Consider the following 15,022-nt stretch of genomic DNA (forward strand, 5'->3'; position numbering starts at 1 on the left):
CATCTGTCCATCACCTCGAGGAGAGCACTGCCTCCTGTCCCAAACCACTGGCCTGGGCACATGCCTCCTGCCTTTCATCCCCCATAGCACACCAAGGGTTTAACCGCTCACCAGCAATGGTAATGGGCTTGGTAATTCCTGTGGGCATGGGAGGCTGCAAGAGAAGCTTCCCTCAGCTTTGGGATTACAGGTCCAGGGGCCAGCAGTTCTCCTGGTACCCCACAGGTAGGGAAGGTGCTTCAGCAAAGAGCTTGAATGTCAGCTGGCAGCTCCAGCTGGTGCCCCAGGCAGGAGGAGGAGGAGGAGGGAGTCCCATGAGCGCTCACCTCCTTCGCTGCTGAGGAAGCAGGACTTTTCCTCTAGCAATGCAGATGAGGCTCTGAAACCGTTTAACCTGAGATCTGTTACCCAAAGCCTAATCACTGTGATGCCCGAGGGGATACGAAGAGAGATACCCTTATTATAAATTGCGGTAAATACCTTCTATTTTTGTTAAGCCCCAGTAGGACAGGCTGTGCCTTGGTTCCCTGTACAAGTCAGGTCTGTCCCTTTGCAAACCTTGCCTGCACAGTCCCAGCACTGACATCTTCCACTCCCTCCCTCTTGCTTGCTCCCTCTCTCTCAGATGATGCAGCGTGCCAGCAAGTCCCTCAATGGTGTCATATCTGTCCTTTTTATTCATTGCAGGGTTTATTTTTAGCCTGAAACAACTGCTTCCTAAAAATGGAGTTCCTAATGACACGGGAGCTGGACACAGCTATGTAAGGTATCCAGGGCTTGGCCAGACAGCTTCTCCTGTCTGTCTCTTTGTTGTGAGCCCAGGACAGCGAAGGCGGCTGCTCCCCACCAGCCTTGCATTTGCACTGATCACTAGGAAGACAGCAGAAAGAGAAACTCGGTTCGAACTTCACCTGGACCCTTTCGTCTCCCCCTCTTCTCAAATTAAGAAGGAGGGGGACACTTACCTGCCCTCCGCTGCACACCAAGGGCTCCCCCCATGAAGGCGACTTGCTGGATCCTGGCAGGTTTTTACCTGCTTTTCTGCTGCAAGGCAGAAGAGGGACTGAACTTCCCCACTTACGATGGGAAAGACCGAGTGATTGACCTCAACGAGAAGAACTACAAGCAGGCCCTGAAGAAGTACGACATGCTCTGCCTGCTCTTCCATGAGCCTGTGAGCTCGGACAAAGTCTCCCAGAAGCAGTTCCAGATGACAGAGATGGTCCTGGAGGTAAGCGCCACTGCATGTCCCAGCTGGGGTCAGTACCACAGCCTTGTCTGGAGCTGTGGAGAGGAGCTACGGGGTGGGACAAAGGGTCATGTGCATGGGGGGGTTGAGCATCCAAAAGTTTGCGTTTGTTAACTTGGATTTAAGTTGGCTCCTGAGTTCTGCAAAGCCCAGGGAAAAGCTCTTTGGTGCTCTTCTGAGTTGTTTGCCGGGAAAGAGTCTCTCTGGATCATGCGTCGGAAATGCAGGGAAAAGCAAGCAACCTTGCAAACCTCAGCAACGTGAACTCAGCTGAGCTGAACTTTCCCAAATCTCAGCACAGACCCGAGTCTGTAGCTTGAATTTTTTAGATCCTTTCTCATCCTGTGCAAGCCAGTATCCCCTTTGTACTCTGGATTTGGTCCCATTTTCTTTGTCACTAGGAGCAATCAGCCAAGAAGCCTTACCAAACTGTGCTGCAAACAAGTGTCCTAGCTCCCTCTCTCAAAAGCTCCCTGTTGGTGCAGCATTAAATCCCTTTCGGTTTTTCTGACACTTGGTTGCCTGCTTGGAATCAGTTTGTAGTCATTTGTTAATGCAACCATTCACTATGTGCTGGAAAAAAGAGTGTTGTTAATTCTTTGGTGAAAGAATGATTAATCACTCCTCAGTAAAATAAATCATGGTAAAAATTACAAAGTAGATTCATAGTATTATTTCTTGCAGAAAATCTAGGGAATCATATGGCGGCAAGCCTAGATTGTTAGGTGCTCATTTCCTACCAGGGGCTTACAAATACTCCCTCTTAACTAAAAGACACGTTTGGAAAGAAAGTGAGAATTGCAGAAGAAACACATAAGCTATATTTATCAGATCCAGAGAGAAAATGCATCTCACCCCTAGGAGTATAGCAAACGTGAATTAGGAAATATGCTTGCTGAGGGCTAGGATCTGACAAAGTCCATTGTCAAGTTCAAAGTTTATTGACGTCCTCGGCAAGGCTGACAAGAAGGAAGATAAAAACCTAAACAGATTTTACTCACCTGTCAGGAAACAGTTAGTTGCTTCAGGTGAGCAATCAAATAACATTTGTCAAAGAAAAGAAAAAATAACACTGGTGCTCCAGCTGAAATGTTTATGGTTGGCAGTATAATTGCATTGTTATTTAACAGGATAGCTATTTCATGCCTGATAGATGGCAAGCAGTTACTAGATATGTATTTATAGAAACCTGACAGAGGCAGGTATCTGCTGTGTCCTATCAGTTTTAGCCCCCATGACACCTATACCCGTTAACAATCAGCCATATCAAGGGTGCGATGGCTACAACACAATGTGGCTTAAAGCTTTATTTTGCAGGCTTTGATTCAGCAGTGAGTCCTTTAGCTTAGGGCTCGGGTGATCTGGTTTCCAGTTGCCTCCCTGCCATGGACTTCTTCTGTGACCTTGGGCAAGAGATTGAGGATTAGATCTGCACAGGCTTTAGAGAAGCGTAGCGCTTCAGCCCACCAAGGCTCAGCCACCAGCCAAGCGTGCCACGCATCAGCCGGCACTTGTGGCTTTGACCTCAAAATTTCCCAAGCACTTGCAATGCTGGTTCAGTGCACCTTTCACACTCCCCATGTCCCATCCCCCGCCCCGGACTGGGAGCTGCAGCAGCAGCAATCTGACAGCCCAAGCGCAAGAGCAATCTGCAGACTGAGCACTCCTTTGCCTCTGTCGCCCAAGGGAATCACATGGGGACAGAGGCTCAGGAGGCAACAGAGAAGATAGCATGTGTCCTATCCTGCATAGGACACAGCCCAGCAAGGTGTTAGTGCTCCCAATTTCTGTACTAACTCAAGCAAGTGGGCAAGCCAGGTTGTAATCTGCTCCATCTTGTGACAGCATACACTCCCTCACCTCCAGCCAGAACGTGTTGTGCCATGGAGGTCACTCTCAATCTCCCCTGCCAGAGCTCATCCAGCTGTGGACCCCACCACGTATTCACCAGGACAGGGAGAAGGAAAGAAATGGCTGCAGTGGCTCCATGGCTGAGGTGGGAGCCACTCACCTGGGAGATGAACTGCCTGGGATCAGACCCCCGGAGGCAGCCAGCAGCTGAACCCAGCTCTCCCGTAATTTGAGCAAGTACTCGGCATGGTGAGCTGCTGGGTGGGCACAGGGGCAGCGATAGGGCCTCTCCTCCCAGCCAAACCTGGGAAAAGTTCACTCAGGAAGGCTTTACGTATCTAATTTCAGTAGAGGTTCAGGGCTCTGAGCACTGAAGGTCCTTTACGCCTGAAATGAGATATCCAAGAGGCAAAACCACTCCAGCCCTCGCTATTCCCTGCTGGACAGAACGAGAGGTTCCTGGCGCAGGGTGCTGCCTGTGGTGAGATGCTCCTTTCTGGAGCAGTTCCTGGTTTTCCGTCTTACTGTGCTGATGATTCACCTGCTGATTCACAGTGAGATGTGGTGCTTCCACAGCCTGGAAAACATCATGTCCTTAGCTCCCCTTCCACAGAATGGCACTGGTCTCCATCATTTAGGAATAATAGGGAACCTTCGTCTAAAACACAGGCAGGTGTAGAGCTGAGCAAAGATCTGAGCTGGGTGGTTAAGGGTTGTTACGTCCTATTGCCTGATGAATGGGTGTGTGTGCACATGGGAGGGAATAGGCTTAATGGCTGTTAAGGCCAGAAACCCCCCGAAGAGTCCACCCTTTCTGTTTCTCCCGCACGCACCTTATGAGGAGGGTAGAATTCCAAAGCCTTGAAGAAATATCAGACACCAGGAAGAGAACAGGAGAGATCCAGAATGGTTTCCTTGAAGTATGTAGCTCATGGTCAGCAACAAGCTCTGACTGGGGCTTCTCCCACGCGAGGAGCACATGAGGCTCTCTCTTAACTGGGTCCTTTGGTGTCTTACAGGGGTTGAGCTCACCTGACAACACTGCCTTCTTTCAGGGCACTTCAGTCTCTTCCCTTCCAAGTCCCTCTTCATGAAACTTGCAATAGCTTTGTTATGCTTGAGATCCCTGCCTCCAGAAAAAAATTGGCTGAAAAGGGCCAATAGCTAGAAAAACTGTTAAGGGAGGCAGCTGACAGCCAGACCGGGGGGGGGGGGGAGAGAAGAGAATCACAAGGGTCTCATCCTTAGGAAATCAAGCTGAAAACCTGACATACATGGGTAAAATTAAGCACATATTTGAGGACTTCCCCAAACCGTAACTCTAAACAGCAGGGTAAGAAGAAAGTGATCTGGTAGGAAAAATGTCCCTCCCAGGACAGGAGCCCAGCGTGCAGGACTGACTGACGCTGTGAAAAGCTCAGGGTGCAGACCAGCTATCACCAGAGAAGGGATGTCACCGTTGAGCTGACAAATTACAGTGGGACAGCACATGGGGTCTTCAGCTCCCAGGAGTACGGGGAACCGTTACCAGATTCCTACAGAGCCCAGGGTCCCTTTCCAGGTTAGAAAAGGAATGAAGGTGATGACGATCGTGACGGAGCCCTGACAGCTCCTGCCACCTACACTGCTGGGTGCTGCCTGGTGAGGGCAGGGGCCAGGGACAAGCGGGTCCCTCTGGGAGCAAAAGCAGCTTCTTCGGACCATCTTTTGTGCATGACAACAGCTCCAAGAGTGGCAGTGCCAGCCCGTCAGGTCAGGGTGGGAAGGCTGGGGGCTGTTGGGTTAGGCTGTCAGGAAACTAGTCAAAGCAGAGCTCGGGGATGCCGCTGCCTACTGCCTTCTGGCTAGGGTGGAAAAGGGTTGGGGAAGGGTTGTTAGAAGACAACCCGTGGCAGAGAGAGCATGAGCACAGGCTGTTTCACAGCTCAGGTTAAAGGGCTCTTCTCCTCTGCATGCCTTTCTTCAATGACTCCACTCGGCACCAGTGACTACTGAAAAGCACCAGCAGCTTGACTGGGGCAACGCAGAGGCTGAACCAGGCAGCCTGGCGCGGGCAGTAGCTACTCCTGCTCTGTGGCAATGTTTGCAAGAGCCCTGCATGCCCCATGAGCTGAGCACAGTGAAGAAGCAAATGCAACAGCCAGGCACAAGGTTTGACAATAATTATTTACTAGGTAAGTAAGAAAAAAAGCTACTTGTCCTAAAAGGTCTCGGTTGTAACAAGGAAAGGCAAAATAAGGAAAAGACCAAACCAGCAAAGCTGAGAAACATTTGTTCTGCTTTTCTTCTTTGTAATTCCCCTACCCTATTTTGTCCTGTCTTGTACCACCACTTCTCAAACCTTCTCCTCTCTCCCTCTGATCTCTGAATCTCCTAAATACTGGAGTAGTTTCACCTGCCAGTGGGCCAGCCCCTGTCTCTAGGAATCATGTAGCAAGAATAACGAGCAGCGGGGTTAGGGACTTTTCTTTTGCACTTGAGAAGCCCCCCCCAGCAACTGAGGTTGTCTCACTACCATAGCAGGCTGCCTGCAATGCACTGTTACCCTCTCCTCTGCTGAAACTCGCTCAGTCCTGGCTCCCCTGTCATTCTTCTCTCGTCATCTGTGTGCATGTCTGATAATAAATATCCTTAAAAAAGAGGTTTGTCAAGCCCAGATATTGTAGGCTTTTCAATGCAACAGTGGCCCTGGGCTGAAAATTCATTAATAACTGCCCTAGCACATACCAGTCTGATTAGAGGTAAGAGAAAAGGGATGTGGTGCTCCCCTTTTCAGATGCGGTCGAGCATCATCCAGACCTCTAACAATAAATGGCAGAACAAAGTGAAACTCCTCTCGTATTTGGCCCATTCTGTAACACAAGGGAAAATTCCTCCTACGAACCAGAAAGTATAAATCCATGAGATTACATTGCATGAGATCCTCCCAGTGCCCAGACACAGCCAGCGGCTACCTGCCGTATGAGAGGGAAAGTCAGATTTTGAATCCAGTAAAAACCGAGGGTTAAACTGTGCATAAAGCCTACCTCCCAGTTCGCTGGAGAGCAAGGATTTATTTTCAAGTGTTGAAACAACTGCAGCTTCCAGCTCAGGATGGAAAAACTGGTGCAAGATCAGCTGGTTTTGGGGTAGTTCCACCCACAGGGTCTTGAAATCTCTTGGGCGCAGATGTTCCCATGGGATTTCAGAGCCATGTAACATACAGCAGAAAGTCCTTCGCTGCTTCAGATGCAACACAGAAAAAAGGTTCACAAGTTCAGGTCTGTGTAGTTTATCCAAGAAATTCATAGGAGCCAGGAGACAAGATTCTAGTTTATCCCCATCTGTAGGTAGAGTATAAACATAAATACAAACATACACCCAAGCCCTTTCTTTAAGCACCCGTCTCTGTTTGTTTCACAGACCCACATTTCGGTCTATTTCTTTGAAAAAGGGCATGTTCATGAGACAGTGCCTCAACATAATTTCGTGGGCTGGGTAGACGCCTTATACAAGACATGTTCACTGAGTGTCACAGAAACTGTCAGGTCTCTGGGTCCCTACGGAACAAGTCCTCAGGTGGGAGATGAGGCACACCTCTGGACAGGTATGTGCGGGAGCCTACAGTGCCAGTGCCTTGTCCGTACCTCTAATAAAAGAGGTGTTCTGGTTCCCAAGGCTACTAAAGCAGTGGCTTCCACTACAGCTAAGTTAATGCAAGAATAAGGAAGGAAGGGATGGAAAAGGAAGAAGTGTGTGCTGATTACTTTGCCCTTCGAGACCATGTAAGTAGGTTTCAATTCACCAACAGTCAGCAGAGCATGGATTTTTAGCAGCAGCACCTAGGAGCAATTCACTCACTGAGAAGCCAGTCACAAAAACCAGTTACAGAGAGCTCCCCGTTTCACAGACGGGCACACTGACGTCCAGGAACAAGTATGTGGTTTGGTCTTTCTGTAGAACAGTGGCAGAAACAATTTCCAAGGCTGCTTTACCTGTTATTGCCCAGTTTCTTTCTTTGAAGTCCCTCCATCAGTTCCCAGCAGTGAGTCTGCTCAGATGAGCAGCACCTCGTGTAGGACCCCACTTCCCATGCCATACCACTCTTCGAAAGGCATCTTTCTCAGCTGCTGAAGTATGAGTGGGGAGAGGTGTGCTGACCACAGTTCTCGGAGCACAGACTGGCTGTAATCCCAGGATCTAAAGAAAACCTAGCTGGTTTCATCCAGAGACCCAATTTTTATGCAAATGTCAGCTGGAGACATGGCAGAGCCCCATGAGCTTGTGTTGGCTTGCTGACTCAGTGCAAGGCCAAGTCTGCTTGGGTTTTGCTGGCTTCCTTGGCTACGAAGCAGGGAGCTGAGGAGATCTTCTCACTGTCCAGCTGTTGTAGACAACCTCTGTAGGTGCCACACGAGACCTTAAGCTGCATGGAATCTCCTTCCCTTCTGTGTCACTCCTCCTTTCAGAAATGCAACTGAGGAGAAACATCGAACAGCCCGTCCTCTTAGCTCTCAGCCATCCTGCCACACTGGCCAGCTTCCCAAAAAAGTGCCAGTGAGGGTTCCCAGTGCCATACTGCTGGGATGGCTCCCAGTGGACAGGGTCTCACTCTTGTATAACGAGGTCCCTTTGCCCCATCCTGAGTGGGCAGGGGGTGGGGCAGCTTAAAAGGACTAGCTTGAGCGCACACTTGCCTACTCACTGGGCATGGGTGGTGTTTTCAGTTATCATTTCATGTTCTTCGCCCCAGACCTTGACATTTCTCATGATCCTGCCTGTGGGCTGGGGCAGCTGTTGCTCTGCAAGGCAGACGGGGTATGGTGGGCCACGCCATGCTTGCCCACCGTGACCTTCTTGCAGAGCTTGGTCTGCTAGTGCCCTTCAACTAAAACCAATCAAAATCCACGATTGCCCTTCCTTTATGCCTGAGCTTCATTTGTGGGGAGAATGGAAAGGGGATACGATAATTCTCTTTAAACACCCAAGAGGGAGAAGAGCTATTTAAGCGCAAAGCCTAAGGACAAATGGGCTATGAATAAACCAAGTCTGGAAACTAGGAAGCCCCTAGTCACCAGAGGAGGAAGACGTCAAGGGGAGAACGGTCCAATGAGTTTTAAACGGACGTTGACTAGTTTGTGAGGGAGATTGAATGACACGGTCCCAGGTTTGATGACCAAAGATGTCCTCTGTCCCTGAATTACAGGCAAGGAACCCATGGCCTAGGAAAGAAGTGACTTAGCAAGGTCCAAGTTGTCTTTTTTTTTTCCTCCTTTGCACATTGGGATTTACCTACATACATGAGACAAAACCTTGCCCGAGGAAATAGAGCGAGCAGCGGCAGCGAGGAACTCGGTTCCCAGGGGTGGCCGTGGAGCAGGACGGCGGCTCCTGCCCTCCCCAGCGCTCCTTCCTGGGCAGTGCTGATGGGGCTCATTCCTGCCCGCTCTCTGGCACAGCTTTGGCCGAGGCCAGCTGCCGTACATGATATGTTCTTTTTCTGGGAACCCTGTCCGGCCCTGGCAGGAGACACTGCTGTCAGCTAGCAGACCTCCGACACCTCGAACCCTGCACAAAGCAGGCTGTGCATTTTTAAAGCTTTCCTTAGTTCTTATTTCTTTCTGCTCGTTCCTTGGGTAAAAGACCTTTCTTGCCTCAAGGACCCCTCCATTCCCACAGAGCCCCCCATCGGTGATTCTTCCCACGGACTGAGAGTGGGAGGTCCTGGCTCTTGCCTGCAGCATCCTGGACCCTCCGGGGTTCCAGAAGTGCTGGCTCACACCCACTCGGGCAGGAACTCCAGAAATCTGGCTTGTTCCTGGGAGCTGGAGGCGTAGGAATGACATGGGCTGCGGAGGTGAACGGGCTGAGTATCAAGCATGCTCCCCTCCTCCAGGACCTCCTGAAAGGAGCCAGTTGTGCCCTGCATGGGCTTCACGGCAGCATCCACCCTTCAGTTTCAAAGCAGCTTCTCTGAGGCCAGAAAGGCCACAAGGCAGAGGCAACTTCACTGCTGCCGAGGACAGCCCCCACCTTGCACCTCCAGTCTCTGCTCTGTCGAAGGGGAGCTTAGTGGGGTGGCCCCTGGCCACTGTCCCAGACCCCACAGCCTGGCTCGGCACATGCAGGCACACACGCATGCCCTGGGCGGTCCTCGGCGTGCAAGCTGCCTGGCCGAGTCGGCAAAACATCTATGATGCGGTGCCAGCGAGGACTGGCCGGGAGCAGTGGCAGGTGGCCCCAGCACCCATGGGTGCTCGGTGGCACGGGCATCGGCCCCGGTTAGCTCCACGGCTGGGGGGGGCTGCACTTTGGCTTACAGCTCGCTAAAATTAGGGATGCCCGGTCGGTGCAGATAAAAATACATCCCTAAGTATGTGAAACCTTTAGGGAGGCAGCCAAAGAGCACATTGTATGTCTAACCGGGCTGAGCGAGTGTGCAGCAATTAAAGTCCCAGGGAGGCGTTCTTGGAGTCCTACCTGTGAAAGCCACCTCTGCAGGAGTGACCTTTGGTTGTTCCCTATTTGGGGACTTGCCTTTTAGTCTGAGGAGCAGTGACCCCCTGGGAAAGCAGATTCAGCAATAAACAGCCTCGCCGGGCAGCTCAGGTGGTGGAAAAGGGCAGGAAGGTGGGATCAACATGGGACTAACGTGGTTTCTCAAGTGGTAGCTGCTCACCAAGCTTCTGCCCCTTCTCCTTGACAACCACGATGCTTCAGGACCCCTAATTCACCAGGCTGAATTATGCAAGAATCCAAAAAGTTACTAGTGGGGTACGCAAGGGGATGCTAGAGGAGACAGCACAGCATTTGGAAGGAGAGGTGACCCCCTCTACTCCAACAAACTGCCCACCAGCTTGCACAACAGAGAAGCCAACTGTAGCGTAGAAGGCATGAGTCCTGCATAAAGATTCAGATCTTTTGGGGAAAGACCCTAGGTTTTTGCCACCCCCTCCTGCTGTTTCTGAAAATAAAGCCCTAACATTTTGGGATAGAAAATCATCATCATTACATCAACCAGGTTCTGACCATCAACATAAACTGCAGCTTTAAAGAGAATAGGAGAAAAACAGCAGAGAAACACAGATTGCTTGAGGGACGTTCCCTCATCACCTCCTGTCGCTCTCCTCCTTGCATTGCTTGAGTTTTGTTCTTCCACTGCTACTAGCTGGGGAAACAGAAAGCTCCCTACACTTAAATTTACTCATGGTGGCTCTCATGGAGACCCAAACATCCCCAGAACACTGCCTCCCGGCCTGAGCCACTGGGGAAGATGAGCCTTTACTGGCTGTGGGAGCTCCAGGCAGCTGCTAGAGAAGTGGGAAGAAAATCCAGGCCAGAAAGCCATAATGTCACTCCACAATGACAACTGACCATGCTGAGACACCCACCCCTCCCATCCCCATTTGTAACCCTTTCTGCTGGATGGTGTCTGCCATTTAGCAGCAAAACTCACACCAAATGCAAGGTTTGGCACAATCAGCATTGTCCATGGCTGGAACAGGAGCATGGTCAGGCAGCTGGTGATGCTTCTGTTGCTCTATAATCTAGAATTTCAGAATGACCCTGTGGGACTTAAATCACCCGAAAGCTTCCCAGCATCACACCTAGTTCAGATAACTACAGTAGGTGTGGAGGTGAGACATTCTGGCCAGGAGCTGTTTCTTTCCACCCCCATTATTCAGATTGCCTGTAACTGCTGACACCACCCGAGAGGAGGTGATGCTGCTTACTTGCTGGTACTCAAGCTTCACTTTGGGCTGGCACCTCTCACATCCCAGAGGGCCAAGCAATCCCTCGTGCTTACCCAAATTCCAGTATAGCTATTACCTGAGGGACGTGGGAGAAAGGAGGAGTGTTCCCAAACCCACACCTCCTTTTCCCAAGGCTGCACAGGACACAGTTTGTGATCCTGTGGCTGGACAGTGTGCATGGCAAAGGCTTCGGGCACATGAGGAAGTCTGCAACACGTGCATGGGATATGAGCTTACAGGCTACTGGGATCTTCACTCATGCTCTCAGCCAGCTCTGCCTGCCCAAAGCTCCTGCTGTACCTCAGGGACTGCATCACCAGTTAAGTCCCGTTCTTCCAGGGCAGTTTCTCCCCTCCATCTCCCCATGCAGCTGTTGAAGCTCAATTACTTGCTATAGAGGCTGACACAAAGGCAAGGGATCTGGCTGGCCAAGGCTTCAAGCGATATGAATTTAAAGGAAGGAGGAGGAGGGGGAGGAGGAGGGGTTGTGTTCTTACATTACAGTAGCTTCTCTCCCAAGGTCCTGAGCCAAGAGGATTGTCAAGATTAGAAACATTATCTGCATTCAAATCCCACTAGCTTTATGGAATCAGAAAATACTGTAAGGGGATATATAAATGCTGGATACTGTAATGAGCAGGGGGCAACTAGCCAAGCTGCTCTGCCTCTGGCATACTCTGTATTTTGCTGCCTTATGGATTCAAATACAGGTGTGGGAATACATCCTCACCTAAGCAGTGGTCAGATTCAGCTGCTGCAGTGGAAAGGAGAGACAGCAAGGGCAGGAGTAATGTCCAGCCCCTGCCTAGCTTGCATTTGAGAAAGCCACCGTTGGTACTGACACGCTGCAAAGGTCTTCTGCCTCCAGGTGCTGCCACGGTGGAAAGAGCTCCCAAGATCTCACATTGCATAAAGATTTCCCCAGTGCAAGGCCCATGTGCTCTGTGGATGGGCACAGGTTGTACCACTCAGCTTATTATCCCATTAGCATGAAGGTCCCAGTGAAGGAGGCAGGCTTCCCGCTGCGCTCCCAGCTCCAGCCCCAGGCACATGCGCACATGCACCCTCCTATATACACGCACCATTGCACATCTCGTCTTGAGATGAACCTTTGCAGAGGCACATCTCCAAACACTTGCAGCCACAGTACATACCCCTCCCAAGAGAGTCTCGCCAGATACAGCCACACAAGCCCTGCCACACCAACGGGCACACCTCCAGCATTACTGTGACCTTTTTTGCCTTCCAAGCCCTAACGAGGTGCACACTCCCACAGTCTCACCAAGAGGCTTTCATTCCATCACCCACGTTTTCTTGACACTTTTACCCTTTCCCAGCAAGATCCCATGCTCACAGCTAAACGGCTGCACCCACACCCTTCCGACGAGCTACCTTCTGCATGCTGACATACGTTCCTGCTGATCAGTGCCTCCTCTCTTGCAAACTCCCCCGCTCACACCCAACCACTTGTCTGTGGCAGGTGTTGCAGCTTTTGTGCACATTTCCGAGCTGCTTCAAACACCCCCAAGAAACCCTAACCATCTCCCGTGGGCTTGAACTGCCTGGGCTTTGCCTGGCACGTGGCTAACAGGTATGGGCTGGACTGGACGTGACTGAAGAGCCTTCTTCCCTTTGGGCTTTCTGTGTTTTTCCTCCGGTCACCGTGCAGCCAGAACCTCAGGTGTTGACTCTGAGGAATGGTCTACACAACTACCAACAAGCGGGGACACGCTGACAAAGTCCCCAAAAGCTGATGATCCTACAGGCTCCATCCTTTTGTCCAGGAAAAGCAGATCCCCATGACGGGGAGCAGAAAGCAGCTTCTCACCACCACCTGCTTGCGGATGGCTGGGGAGCTCACAAGGGGTGTCCATCCCTCCCCGCGTTACTGGGTACCAGCTGCTCTCAGGTGCTCTGACATGGACAGCCATGGCCTGAGCCAGGAGATGGGATGCCAGACCAGTCTGACCAGTGCTTGGATGCCTTATCAATGGATGTGCACAGGCCAGTGCTCTGCCCTGTCCAGGCAGTATCCATTGTAAGCACAAGCCCTGAACACGCAGCCTCACCTTTTTTTCAAGTCACTGGCAGAAAGCAAGGAAAGAACAGTGAGATCACCTGTTTCCCGCATAACATGAGCACCCCTTTTGCCTCAGATGGTGGTATTTCCCCATAAAGACAGCAGAGCTGGTAGCCACAGTGGGATCAAGGCTGCAGTGATGCTGTGGTGGTGGGTGGAGAATAATATGTCCTTCTGGAGAACTTTGGGACTGGCCTGGGGATGTGTATTTGGTGGAAGAAAGAAGACAACCACGTTCTCCATTGCTCCCCTTTGCCTAAGCACCCTGATTGCCAGGGTTCCCACCATCATCCCCCAGGATTTCAGGGAAGAGCTGGGCATGGGGAGCTGGCTGGCCCCATGACACCTTGGCGGACAGGCAAGGGGGCTACCCCACTGCTTTTGCTCCCCTATGCTTTCAATTATCCCTCACTTTCACCATGGCCGGGCACAGGCAGAAGCTATTTATAGCAGAGAAGCCAAGGGGCTGCACAACTGTGGTTGCAGCGCTGCTGGGTGACATTCAAACTGGCTTTGAGGCTGGAAGGGGATGGCCAAATGGGTCCTGGGGGAGCATGTTCCTCATAAATCAGCCCGCCATTTCTCTGGATATGGCTTTTCTTCTGCCCTCCGCCAGCCTCCCACCGCTGAGCACAGGCAGCTGTGCCCTAATAGGGACATTCCTGTCCCGGAGGCCCCTGACCCCCCACCCCCATCATCCCCCCACATCCGGCAGGGTTAGGAAGGGGAGACAGCAAGAAGACTGTCAGCATCGGAGGCATTCATGGAGCAGGAAGGGAGAGGGAGCAGGACGGGGTTCTTACAGCTGCTTGGTGGTCTCAGAGCATCATTGCTGGCTTGGATGATCTCTGGCATGCTTGTGGTGGGGATAAGTCAATCATCTGGTGAGTAAGTGGGCTCATTTCCCAGGGTCACTGCGTTCTCTATGGAGCCCATCTGGAATTCACAGGGTCTCACCCGGCCGCTCCCACCATGGGGCACTTGCAGAGCGTCTCTTCTTTCCTCAGATATCTATTTTCACAAAACAGGCAGGAACCCGATACCTTCAAGAGGCCCCTTCGTCAAAAATGGTGTGAACGGGGGGCAGTGGTTTTGCAAAGCTGCAAGGAGGCAAACGTGAGCGTGCCTGGGATTAAACTCGTTTCTTTAGGAAAAAGAGGGGACTGGGAACTCGAGGGGTGACTGAAGCCTGGACAGGAGATGTGACTTAGAGCATTTCATAGGGGAAGGGACTGCTTTTGCACAGCCACAGGTCCCTCTGCTTTATTTTGCTGGAAGCCTGCTTTGGCCACCCCGTCACATGTATGAAGGAAATGTGGTGCTGCAGTGCCCTGCATTCCATCCAGTTTTCAGCCACTGCTGCCTGGCACCAAACACTTTCAGAGCTAAAATGTCCATAGTGTCCACATGTCACACTCTCCCTCAGGAGGCCACTGAGACACAACTGAGGAGACAGTTTTTGCTTTGTGTTGGTGGTACAGGTCTTTCTCCCAGCCATGCCCTCTGCTTTGGTGCCCTCAGTGTGGTTGGGAGCCCTCTCCCGACGCCCAAATGACAAACAGCAGCTAACAGCATGTGGTATCACCAGCAAACTCGGTGCTGTGACACAGTGGGAAGGAACTCAACCCTTGTAGCCTCCAGGCAGCGTTATCTCAGCAAGGAGGCAGCATGTGATGCATTGCACCCGTTGGTGCTGTCCGAAAGCAGAGTGTGGGTTGCTTGTGTCTGTTGTGCCATGCTAGCAGGGCACGATGCCCTTTAGATATCCTGTGGTGTTAATGCTGCTAATGTTGGGCTCTCTGGTTCCTCCCACAGCTGGCAGCTCAGGTCCTGGAGCCCAGGAGCATTGGCTTCGGGATGGTGGACTCCAAGAAGGATGCCAAACTTGCCAAAAAGCTAGGTGAGTCCCATGTCTGATATCTCTGGAATAGCTTGGAGAGAGAATGGGAGTGATGCCCAGCAGCCAGCCCTGTAGAGGACAGCCAAATCATTGTCACCAGGATGGGGAGGGTGACTCCGTTGACCACCTGCCCTCCCCAACATGGGCAACATCAAGCTGGGGGGTCAAGGATGAAAGCGATGAGCTGAGAGCCTTACAGCAAAAAGCTT

General features: G+C 51.5%; 1 protein-coding gene across 1 annotated transcript in view; it reads left to right on the top strand.

Moving 5' to 3' along the window:
* Window positions 1-809: 809 nt before the first annotated feature.
* CASQ2 (calsequestrin 2) overlaps window positions 810-15,022 on the top strand; it is a 34,780-nt gene continuing 20,567 nt past the window's right edge. The window contains exons 1-2 of the mRNA XM_005433328.3: window positions 810-1,231; window positions 14,729-14,813. Coding sequence (XP_005433385.1) covers window positions 998-1,231; window positions 14,729-14,813 — 319 coding nt within the window. The 5' untranslated portion in view covers window positions 810-997. The remainder of the gene's footprint in view (window positions 1,232-14,728; window positions 14,814-15,022) is intronic.

This window comes from Falco cherrug, chromosome 5 (genome assembly GCF_023634085.1).
Source record: "Falco cherrug isolate bFalChe1 chromosome 5, bFalChe1.pri, whole genome shotgun sequence".
Taxonomy (NCBI): domain Eukaryota; kingdom Metazoa; phylum Chordata; class Aves; order Falconiformes; family Falconidae; genus Falco; species Falco cherrug.